The sequence below is a fragment of the Amphibalanus amphitrite genome, unplaced genomic scaffold (genome assembly GCF_019059575.1).
Source record: "Amphibalanus amphitrite isolate SeventyFive unplaced genomic scaffold, NRLGWU_Aamphi_draft 000990F_arrow, whole genome shotgun sequence".
Classification (NCBI taxonomy): Eukaryota; Metazoa; Arthropoda; class Thecostraca; order Balanomorpha; family Balanidae; genus Amphibalanus; species Amphibalanus amphitrite.
Window position 1 is genome coordinate 100,014 of NW_024882484.1, and position 12,537 is coordinate 112,550.

At 54.1% G+C, this 12,537-nt stretch overlaps 1 protein-coding gene across 3 annotated transcripts in view; it reads left to right on the forward strand.

The window, feature by feature from the left end:
• LOC122368926 (E3 ubiquitin-protein ligase TRIP12-like) overlaps positions 1 to 12,537 on the forward strand; it is an 82,742-nt gene that overhangs the window by 12,955 nt on the left and 57,250 nt on the right. For 2 of the 3 annotated variants that reach the window (XM_043343248.1, XM_043343249.1), the window contains exon 5: positions 11 to 134. In XM_043343248.1, coding sequence (XP_043199183.1) covers positions 11 to 134 — 124 coding nt within the window. Of the gene's footprint in view, positions 1 to 10; positions 135 to 9,967; positions 10,102 to 12,537 lie in introns of those variants that run through there. The other variant, XM_043343250.1, reaches the window with a different exon arrangement.

The following is a 12,537-nucleotide window of genomic DNA, read 5'->3' on the forward strand; positions in this document are numbered from 1 at the left end:
GTGTCGACAGGCCGTTCGCCGGGACAGCCGTCGCGGCGCCAGCGCTCGGCCGACAGGGGTGGACCGTCGCCAGGAGGGCCGGTGGCCGGCGGTGCGCAGCCAGCCTCCAACACGGGGTCCTGTACCAGCAGCAGGTCAGTCCCGGACTCCTACACAGTCCGACCCCCTCCCCTCACACACACACAGAACCTGACACGGCTCGTCCTGCTCGTCCTGTCGGCTCAGAGCTACCATCTGACTGTTTTATAGGCGCACAAGACTGTCACACACAGTGCGACAGTCCGACATACCCACACACAGCCTGGCACTGTCCGCCCCGATGGGTCAGACTGTTTCATAGACGGCCATGACCGGGTTGATAGCCTGGACTGCATCGGTGTCCACCAGCGCTCGGGCCCCGGTCCATGAACGGCGCTGTTCTCGGAGCTTGTTAGCCGGTCGGTTCCCGTGTGTCAAACGGATAGTCCGCCGCTGTATTCGGTCCGTGTGTCAAGCGGGCGGTCCGCCGCTGTGACAGGGCAGATTTGGAGGTAATATCTCGGTTGACCGCCCACCCCGTCCGTGTGAGGTCCCGTATGAATGTGACGGCCGTCCCACAGAATCTCCGCCTTCGGATGATGGGTGTGGCGGCCGGGTCTTTCTCAGCCGTAACTAAATGCGTGCCTGTGCAATCTCTGATGGTGTTTATATAGTTTTCAAAGGCTTCCACTGTGCTTTAGGAGGCATGCAGGTCCTGCATTGCGTCAGGGGATCGTCGTTTGCTAGTGCCTTGAACGCTGAGTGTTGCACCGCTGTGAAGTGGAAGTAACACAGCGTAGTTTGCCAATGCGAGTGGCCCTTTGGACGAGTTGAGGCCGGGCGATGTTTGGGCCGACCAGAGGAACGTGTTTGTAATATTTATCACAGCGGCGCTTCGTGGACTTTCCCCGTCCCGCTGGTCTTTGTCCGAAAGGCGGAACAGTCTGATAGAGACAGAGGATGGTAGAGATTAGTTCGGTTCTACATAAATCCTGTATTGGAGTCGTCTTTACACTGCTCCCGCTGTCTTTGGGTAAGCCGACTTCTCTATTGAAGACGCAGTAGTTATTACGGTCCTGGAGGATTGCACTGGAAGGCCTCAATGGCGTCCCATTCGTTCACCGGAGTACTCTGCTGTCCCGGTCAATACCAACACGCGACGGACGTCTCAGCCAGTTTCTCGCAATGCGTTTTCCAGGAGCATTTCTCGATCAGTATATGCCTCGTCAGCGCATAGGCTGAACGCTGGGCGTGCTACAGACATCCGGTTCCGTGCAATGGACGACAATAGCTCTGTCGGCTGTGTTCTTAGAGCTCGCAGTATTGCGTACGAGCCGCGAGCGCTGTTCAGCCGCCGTGGGCGTCGCGTTATGAGAGGCCTGTTACCCTGCGACCTGCTATCAGTCCGTGTTAACTGTTGATCTTTGGTCAGAGCCCATAACTGATCAGAACTTCGATTGGCGAAACACAAACATGCACTCACACCATGTTTGTGCTGTTCATATCAGTTGTGAAACCACGTACACACGTATGCCTCCATGCATGCCTGCGAGCATGCAGGCTATCATACGTGCATTTGCGATCGTGCGTACTTGACGCATGCATGCTAAGACTGTTTTTGAACAGCCTTTCTGATGAGTGATGTGTCATGCATGCACTTTCTTGTCACCGCGGTGATGATAATTCTTACCGTGTGATAAGCGTAAATTGACGGATATATCCCGGCAGAGCTGGCTGTACGCATCTCTGGTGCTGAGCTACTGAGGTTGGTCACTTTAGCAGGCCCGCTTAGCGACGCCTGGACGGATTTTGGCCGGTTCCGTATGGATTTTTACTGGACGGATGTAATGCATAAATTGTGCCCTGAACGACTCGGTTCGCGGAACAGGCAATATCCGAGCGGACCGAGCCTGGAGGCCGAGTTGGAGTCGCGGCCTCATCACGCCTTTTGGTCGGCGATGGGATATTCGGCTCGGCCAGGAATCTGGACGGCTCGACGCTGTGATGGGCGCCCTGCAGCGGTATCAACCGATATCACCGCGTTCGGCGATATCGGCGTTTTCACCGGCAGTATTGGACGATTTCCGTCAGGTGTACTCGCCGGCAGTGCCGGGGGTTTCTGTGCTGGACGGCAGTATGTATGTGGACATGTCAGTGCTCGCCGGCAGTATGAAATGTCTGTTCTCGCCGGCAGTATGAAATGTCCGTACTCGCCGGCAGTAGGCATGTACAGGGTGTCCCAGAATTACCCGGACATTTATTTTCTGGCTAAAAGTACGATTGCGCTCGATTCTAATGATATACAAGCATCATACTTTTATAAGATATCCCTTAGCTATCGAGCTTGGGGACTGTGTGCTTTTGGTGACCGGTAACGACTCGAGTCAAGTATTATCCAGAGTCAAGTAAGAGTAGTCCTTTTCCGTTTTCAGCTTAAGCCACTAATAGGCAACCATGGTGAATCAACTCCCGTTTTCAACTTTGTAAACGGACTTTCGGCATGGTTTTTGCTGGAGAGCTTCAGCAGCTCATCTGCAAGCAGTTAGGATTGAGCAAAGCGCAATTATATCAGCTAACGGAGCCAGAGAGAGCAAGAGATAAACCTGATTGACAAGCTTGGGCTCGGCCAAAAAGGGCCATGCACCAGTTGTCAAACGGGTGGTTGCTTGTCATGGACAACAAACGTCACTGATCCAGCTAAAAACTAGTTAAACGATAGATCAGGATTATCTAAAGAACATCAGTCTACTTTCCACCACTATCTTCGCAAAATTTTGGAATTTGGGGTCCCTCGCCCGAAAAATATGCGAAAACTACGGGAAAAGCAGCGAAAATCACTACAATTCATCCCAAAAATATAACATATACAACAAAAAATTATATTGAAGCACACTTTGTGGTCTAACGAAGGTAATCTGTCATTTGAACCGCCCGAAAAAGGCGTGTGTGAACGTCAGATGGCTACAATTCCCCAACAACAGAGACGGCCAGGCACCCGTCGAAAATCAAATTGTGAGACATTTTGAGCCACCGTGCACTCATTCGGCTTGATATGATGGTCCAACGACAGCCGTTAGCACAGAGTACTACTGCGGTAATATTCTACCAGTAAAAAACTGGATGCCGTAAACCAAATGGCCATGAACGGGTTTGTTTTGGAAACCAAATCTGTTGGAAGCCAAAGGTCCCGCCATGTTCAGACATGGAGCTTCTCCACTTCAGATGTAAAAAACGCGGCAAAAGTGGTGTAGGCAGCAATTTTTGTTTTGGGGGATAATGCCTTATGACCTGGGAACACTTTGATGTTAAGTTTATCTTATATGATCGTATTATCCTCCGGCAACAGGTCAAAGAAAACAGGCCTTCACCCAGTTTCGGGAGAGCCGTAAAACAACTGAGACCAGCAATGGCTGGCATTTTCAATCATTATCGGCTGATCTTGTAACAAGCGTATCTATTGCATGTGCTATTTCACAGCCACCCTAGTTGACTATATAGGACGATAAAAAGAAAAAAGCGCAATCATGTTTGCCTTATTTTATACGCTAATTAAAGGAAATAGTTCACTTTCACGAAATTATTTTTTTTGCAATGGATTTATGATTTTTTATGTTCAAAATGATCAGCAAAGAAAATAAAACCTATTTATAACAAAAGATTATTTTTCTATATTTTGATATAGGAAGAACTTTTCAGTTTCTGTAAGGCACAGGCGATCCAGTATGAAAAGAGCATGGGTCCCGAAAATTCTTCAGAAAGTAGAGAAATTATCGCGGCCACCGGCATTTGGGCGATCTGCTGCTGCTGAATGTCCTTATTGATCAGTACGAGAATTTTTCTAGAGTTCTCGTAGATAATTTCTCTAGTTTCTGAAGAATTTTCGGTACCCATGCTCTTTTCATACTGGATGCGAATATATGCAAGGCACACATCCTCAACGCAAGACACCTTTTTCGGGACGAGAAATAGAATATCTTTGCCTAGGGTGATCGTTGGGCTGTAAAAGCTCCTGATTTATGCTCGTCTCAGCCCAGGCTACGGAACTGCTATTCCAGTTCAAAACCCATGTTAAAAAGTGAACTATTTCCTTTAACAATGTCCGGGTAATTCTGGGACACCCTGTATGTAAGTCCGTGCTCGCTGGCAGTATGTAGCGAAGTCGTTGCTCGTTGGCGGTGTGTGGCAGCATCCGTGCACTCCGACATTTTGTGACAAATGTCTGTGCTAACAGGCAGCATGTGACGACGTCCCTGCTACTCGACGGTATCGTTCGGCGGCGGATTTTGCCGTGGCAGCCTGATTTGGTCGGTGTGCGCTGGTCATATCTGGTCTGAGAGTGGTCGATGGAGGCCTGCCGGCCACCGCTGAGTGATTGGGGGAGGGGATTGAATCGCTCTACGCCCTACGGTACCGATGGGCCGTGCAATTGAGGTGATCATTGCGCGGAAACCGACTATCCAATTTCCACCCTATCCTGCCGAGTGGAATAGAACACATCGCATGCGTTCGACCTTGAACTGTGCTGCTGTGTACTTACCGCACGGTTGTGTCACGTTGACATTGTTCCTGCTCCGGAGCTTGGACACATTACGACTCCCGGCACAGTATAGTCACAGTGATCTCATGACGTCATCACCCGGTGACGTCATTCACTTGGTACGTCTGCACCAGTTCAATGCCGTCACCACGCCAGTACCGGGTGGGCAGCCTGAGCATGACCAAACTGAACCAAAGGTCCGTCCCACTGATCCATTGACCGTCATGTCATTGGTTATTCGATTACAATATGCATTGCCTAGTGCATACCATCTCTGTGCACGGACGGACGTCCACGTCGTGTCATCGTGAGCGATGCTGTCTGTGCTGGTCGTCCCTGACCTCAGAGCTGCTGTCACGGCTGTATGTACTGCCGGCTGTAATACCCCCTCCCGGCCCGAGGATCGATGTACCGTCCTCGCTCTATGGAGTGCACTGTGAGCCGACGGCCGGTTTGATGGAGACTCGTGGGTCCTGTTAGTCGTGACGGTGGTATCTCGAGACTACAGTGGAAGGCTGGTGGTGGTGCAGTGCGGGGCGATGGGGTTCAGCGGGGCAGTGGGGAGGGATGCCGGGGATGGGGAGTTGGCATAGGCGGCGGAACGGGGAGGGCATCGGGGCACCGTGCCCACCTTTGATTTTGGCATTTAACATTAGCCCTATGGGCGTTGCATGGAAAGAATGGGACCAAAAGTCGGCAGTGCCACCCCCCCCCCCCTTAATTGAAAGTGTTCCGCCGCTACTGGGAGTGGGGGAGCGGCGGTGGGATTTCCATGAGTCTATTCCTGGTGGGTAGTTATGTATTTATTTATATCCAATGTTAGCTAGAGATGTAGATTGTAGGGTTTGTTTGGCGTGGGGTAAAAGTTTCTGCATCGTTTTTCGTAAATGAGTTGCGGAAAGACTTGCGGAACACTGTGGACTGCGGAGGGTAGAGGGTGCACGGTATCTGATATGCTCGTCACGAACTTTGGTCGTGCGTCCTGGATGAATGCTGTTTGTAATGGACATGGGTTCGAAGTGTGCAAGATAAGAGTTCAGGCGTTATGACAGCGCCCGATATATACCAGATGGCATATGGTGTCTGTTCGGGTCCCCTGGTGGCGTCTTTGTTCCCAAATCTCAGCATCGCCATATCAGCTGGCATGCTAAGGTTACGTGTATCGCAATTCGCATTGCTGTTAAGGTGCAGAGCGTGCCTTATTTACATTGATTTATTTAACTTAACCTCAAGGCGAAGCTGCTCCGTCGGGAACGCTCACCCCTATCACCAAGGCGGCTGTGTCGTCATTCTATGACTACCCCAGCTGTGTCATGATGGGTCGTCGCCTGACCTTGGCGTGGACCAGGTGGCAGACCGGGAGTCTTCCTAGCCGCGTCATCACACCTGGACAATGTCTGTGGTCTCTGTGACCCGCGGACGGCCGCAAACACGGCTCTGTGGTGGCTCAACTGTGACTCAGTATCGGCCCCGACTTCCTGTTCTTTGACCCACGGCTGTGAGTGTCCTGCGCAGTGTGGGGCCTCCGGACACCAGTCCGTTAAGAGTGTGATAAGAAGTGGCGTCACAGCACACTGACATTGTGGACTCCAGGCGTGGCAGTCATGGGGTACTGCGGAACAAGCCATGGGCACTACCCGTCCCGTGGCGTCTCGTGCCCTCCCTCGGCTCGTGCCAGCCTCCACGTCGCGACCCTTGGCGTGGCGCTCAGCCGCTGACCACGAGACGTTTTGCGTGCACGCCTGCTCTGACCGCGATATCTTACGCCTCTGACCGGACGTCCCTCCTCGAGCCAGCCGGGCTGGTGTGAGTGGCCGTGGTGTGTGTGGTCGCTCGGGTTCGACCGGCCGTGGTTTGTCCAAGTACGGCGTCACGGCCCGGCCTTGAACCCCGGCCGAGCTGCAGCCGCCGCGGCAATGCCAGACTCGCGGAGACAGAGAACGAGCAAAAACCCGGCTCCGGGCCGCACCGACCTACGTGCACTGCAGTCAATAGTTGCAGACAAGCTGACGCTAACGAAAGATCCTGAATCAGCGACTCCGGCGATATTGCCGAGAGATCACACACAGTGCCTTTGATCCCACAGCAGGATGTTTTTAGGCTGGGTGGCTGGTTATTGTCAATGTGTTCACCTCGGGTGCAGAACTGATGTCAGCTATTTGAGCACACGTTGCGTCATTGGTAGCATTCTAGCAGGGCTCTTCTACGCCGTGAGGTTTGAACTTCCGATACTAGCGTGCCCTTCTGCGCCGTGTGACGCGGGTGATATGTTGGCGATGCTCCGCACCGTAGGCTATATGGCAGGGCGGAGGGGCGGAGGGGAGGGGCAGCGACGCGGCCAGCAGGTGGTCACTGAGCCACCATCTCCTTATAATACGGAATGTTCGTCACTGCTAATAGACCATTAGAATGGTTGGTTGAGTTGTATGCCGAGAAACAAAAAAGGTAAATGGGGACTCTGTCATGGTGAATAGGTATTTGTGAGTCGGTTATGTAACAAAATGCGCGTCCCTTCGTGATGACTTTCATGTGGTGTGCTCCGTGTCTGTCTGGCGCCTGAAAATCTACTGTATGCATTGTTCTAAATCCAGTTTTAGGCTACAGTTATGTGCATATCAAGTCACGTTTTGAGCTGAAATACTTTTTCCTTGCTAAATGCAAATGCAATGCCTGCGTCGATTGATACCCATTCTCGTCTTTTTGGCTAGTTAGCATGTAGAATGTAGATATTCTCATGCAATACATACACTGCAATGTTAAGAAGCAGAAGCATTCCGACTTATCTCATATCTTGATTGTTTTTATGTATATAATATCCCCACTAGTGTCTATAGCATTGTGTTTAAATCAATTAAGTCTACCGTGCCAAGTTGCTGTAATTTACCATTCATAGTGTCAAAAACACAATGAAGCCTCCTTCGGCGAGCACGCCCTTCATTGTGCACGTATCCATTCTGCATCCTGAACAGCCGACCGGCATTGTCTCATTTATTTACTATGACCGGCGCTTTTTGCGAGGTCCGATCGGGCCTTCTCTGGCGGCCAACATGCATTTTCTGTGGACTTTGCCTCGCTTGGATCGCCCGCCGTTAGCACTGATGACCGTTTGACGCAGTTTTACTTACACACTATCCGTTTCTTCGAGTCCTGATTGTGCCGTTAGGTACTTGGCAAGTTGCTCACTGTTTCTGGTCATGCACGCTGCTGACCATTTGACGCAGAGTTTTGGTTATTGTCCGACTTCACTCACTATCCGTTTCCCCGAGCTCCTATTGTGGCGTTGGGCACTTTGTAAGCTGGCCAGTGGATGTGCATGCTGCTGAGCTGTGCACTGTGCAATTGCACTTGTCGGCGATGTCGCCTGTGTCCCCTGTGCCTGGTCCGTGTCGCCTGGTGTGCTGGGCTGGGTGCAGTTTGTTGGCCCGGTGTCACCTGTGTCGCCCGGTGTCCTGGCTGCGGTACCGGCTGGCAGCCCGGTGTCGCCCGCTCGTCCCCCTCTGGCCGTTATCCGGCCCGTCGACGGCTGATAGTGCCACCGCACTGCCGTGTTGATTGGCGCCCGCGGGCTGGGTCTAGACCGGCACGGAACGACATGATGGGGCAAGGCACGGTAAGTACAACCACGATACGCCTAAACACGTTATAGTGATGGGAGGGGGGGAGGGGCGATGCGCAGCGGGCTTCGTTGACGCAGTATAAGGAAGGCCAAACCGACACGCGAATCAGACCATAGAAGTGATGGCCTGGTGCAGTCGTATACAGGCCAACTGCTCGGTTCAGTGCAAACTGCAACTCGGGTCCAATGCTCGCTCCAGCATAGTCCGGGTCAGTGACTCGACTTGGGCAGCTTCTGTTTGGTTCCAACCTCCACCAGTGAGATGTTTGTTGCCAGGTACCGCTGGTACTCGAAGGCTTTTTGGTTCACTGTCAGCGCCGGACAGCGCCCCAGGACGTAGCAACATGGATCCTAGCCAGGGTCCCCCGCAGGGCGCCGTGGGGCGCGGCTAATAACCGTAACTGGACGCTGCCGCCGGGAGCTGTGCAGAGCAACGGTGCGGCTGTCCGCGGGCGTCCGGTGCAGTCCGGCTGGCCGACCGAACCAGGCAGGAAGGCGACCGGACTGGGACGCTGCTGGACGCGTGCTGCTAAAAACGGACGGGTGGTGGACTGACATACGGAGTGTGTGTTTCCGTGTCTCTCCGTATCTGCTATGTCCATGTGTCTGCTCGTAGTGAGACTGAAAGAGGTCGGCCCAATTATGTAACTGGGGCTTTGGTGTCCACAGAAGTAAAATTCCGTGACTGAGTAATTTTTGATCGCTGGCTGTTTGGCTTTAATTGGTGACTGATTTAGATGGGTTACGTGGATTAACCTTTATCGTTCTTGGGCACATTACCGAGACCTTGTCTTCTTGACCACGACTAAAGCTTTGGCTAATCTTGCTGCTCAGTCTTGTGGGTCAGTCCGTTGTCGTGGACCGCTTTATCCAGTTCTCATCATCCTCTCATAAATCACGGCCCGCGGCCGCGACTGGTCTACCTGTACCGCGCTGGCGCAGACCGTCCAGTTTTGGCCGCCGCCGGCTTTCCTGGTAAATCTGGCGGCCAGGGGCGGCCGGTCTGCTGGGTCCCACTCGGGCTGGTTTACCCTGTGCCGTTCTTATCCGCCCGGCCGCGGCTCGGTGCCGAGCGGGATAAGATTGCACCGTTCGCCGCTGACGAGCTCGACAATCAGCGCCAATAAACGGTCGCGGGCAGGCCCGACCGGGTTTTATGTGCCGCTCAGGTGCTGCGGGGTTTCAGTGGCGCCTATCGGGGCCTTGTTGCGCCGTTGGCCGCCGATGTGACGGCCCGTCTCGGGCGTATCTCGGCCCGGGGTCGTGGGGTGCTGCAGCTCGCTGCGGTCGGTGTGGGAGACGGCCACCGGCTGCCACCTGTGGCCCCGTCGACAGCCCACCTGTCGAGTGTCGGCTGACAGAGCCGGCCAGAGGCACCACCTCTCCCAGCAGGGAGTCCTGATGACGCGCCGCGTCAGAGCAGCGTCGCACGCCGCCGCTGGCCCAGTGTTTGCCATCGACCGGGCGGGCCGCGTCGCGTCGCGACCAGCGGCAGGTAGCGGCGGCGGCGGCAGCGCAGCACGGCTATTGACCGCCCCCGTGGCGTCAGCTGATCGGCAGCCGCCCTCGCCGCCGCCGCCGCCGCTGCCGGTCGGGCCGAGCGCTGCTGCCGCCTGCCGGCCGTGGCGCAGCTCGGCCGTCGGCGGCCACCGACTCGGCCGGACGCTCAGTCGCTGACGGCGCGGCGCTGAGAGCAGGTGGTACGTCGCGCGCGACGGCAGAGTGTCGGCGCCGACGGGCGGTGCGCGCAGAGCAGTGCGGGGTGAGCGGAGCGACCCGCAGAGGTCGGTCGGACCGAGCGAGCGACCGGTGCTCCGCCACAGCCGCTCGGCCAGTGCGTGTGAGTGTGCCCAGTGACCGACCGACGGGAATGGCGCTGTAGCGCCTCCAACACTGCACGGATGTTCTTCAGCGAGCTCTTCTTCAAGAGGTGAGTTTGTTCTCCCGCGACTGCCGTGCACGGGCGCCTGACGCCGCGGCCGGGCCAACCCGGCTGTGGCCTCCGTCGGCTCTTTGTTGGCCGGGCGGCCGTGGGAGCGCGGCGCCACTCGAATCTGGGCGGCCGGCCTCTCGGGCTCGGCGCCGCTCCGGCCGCCTGTTGCCGGGCCGGAGAGAGCGGAGAGAGGGCGGACGTGACGAGAGCGGCCCGAACCCGTTCACGACGTGAGGCCAGCGGCGCGCGGTGTAGCAGAGACGGTGTCTGTGTCTGGGACCGCGCTGGTTGTCTGATTTCCCCTTCTGTTTGTACTGATTAGTCATTGCATCAGGTGTGCTCTCCGTCTCCGTCTTTCCGCGCCCTGCGTCACCAAACAGATGCACGCGTCACGGCTCGTGATGTGGCCGTGACGCGGCCTGCCACATACTATCGATCAAGCACGGGAGCGGTGAGTGGCTCCCCTCGCTCCGGCCGCCCTGCCTCCCTTATACCTCTCCGCCAGCCGCCCCTGCGCCATGCCGGGTCCAGCGGCGGACGGAGGGCGTGTGAAGAACACACGGGCTGCCGCGTCAGCCGGCCGGTTCGGAAAACCCGCACCGTTCGGCGCTGTGCTCCTCACCTGCCGCCGGGCCCAGCGACTATGATGCCGGTTTCTGTGAGGGGAGGACGGATAGCAGAACTTCAAAAAAGAAATCCTTCAGCGACTAGGGGTGCCCAAACCCCCAGACTACTACAAAATTGGCTCTAAGACCGGAAATATTTTACATACCCGATTAAGAACTGATATGTCTTGCTTAAACTCACATCTATTTCAAATAAACAAAACAGATACGCCTGAATGTTCTTGTGGTCATTTCAAAGAAGATGTACGTCACTACCACAGTGTATATAAATACAGTGGCGGCAAATGCGCTTGGTCACGTGACCAAATCTGCACGTGCGGTTGTGGCGAGGGCACTTCCCGAAACTCTGGTGCCAACGGCCTTGCGGCGCCCATAGAGAATACATGGGACCTTTTCTTTTCAGACCTATCGTGTCTAAACCAAGCCATTTAGTGCAAGGATACGACTGGTTTGAGATTCAGTAGTCTTTTGGCTATAAGTCGGCATAAGAAACGTATTTTTATCGGCAAAATTCGCAAAGTACCAGGTGGTTTTCCGATACCCTGCACGCCTCCTAACCCCCGGCGGCCGACCGGAGGAGTTAGTAGCGCTCCACTCACGACTTTTGGCGATAGCTCAAAACACCTTACAGCTAGAGGGCTGCTATTTGGCACACCTTATCTTTGCTTCCATACGCATCTTTGGAAACCAATTGCATTTCCGTCTCAGGTCAGATCACTGACTTATGACGTCACACGTGAACCTCTGCAACAGTCCCAAAATACCGAAACTTCGCAATGCCCTCGGTGCCAGAGGAGCTGTCACAGCGAGATGATACTTACAGGACCTAGTATCCTCTAGGAGTCTCAAAACTTGTATATCTCGGATTTCTCCTAGAGGTCACATGAGGTCAGGCCGATCGCGTGACGTCACCATTACAAGTCAATGGGGAAAATATGGAAACCGTAATTTTGACGCCGAGACTGATCTAAACCTAGCTCAAGCACATGGAATCGCAATTTCATGCAATCCTTGCAATGTCCAATGCTTCACTTTTGCGTCACAAAGGTCACAAGTTTTTTCGTCAATAACTCCTGATAAAATTGAACTGGCAAGTCGGAAAAGTCGTCAATAGACTCGGGAAGACCTACCGAATCGAATGATATACGACATAACCTCCTCCGACCAAGTTCGTTACCTGAGTGCCTCTGACCTGGCTTTGACCCGATGTGAACACCTTATGTTGACCCCACCCAAACAAAAATGAACCATTTTGACGTACCGGAGCATGACAAACATGATGGTACTAAAATCGCAACTCTGCGCCGTTTTTTGGCAATGTTATTTCTCAAAACCCGAAATCGTATTTTGGCCCTCGGGGCACTTGACCTGACCCTCAGAGGCCACCAGTTGACCTGAGACTTTTTAACCGTGCATCAATCGCTGCGTCCCCGGTCCCGTAACGGCATACATGCTTGTTTTTCCCGCGAGGCTAGCTCAATTAGGGCGAGGGAGTCGTACCCGCCCACTCTCGTGGCTGGGGCGTAGGTATGTAAAAAAAAACTAAAAAGTCTTGTGATGATTGATGCAAGATTCTTACAGATCATGACAGATGAAGGTAGGGCATCAGTTATTAAAGATAAGTGAAACAAAGTTGCAGCCCTCAGTAGCATTGATTTATGCATTAAGGGTTATAGAACCATAGGCGGCGGAACGGGGAGGGCACCGGGGCACCGTGCCCCCTTTAATTTTGGCATTTTAACATTAGCCCTATCGGCGTTGCATGGAAAGAATCGGACCGAAAGTCGGCAGTGCCCCCCAACCCATT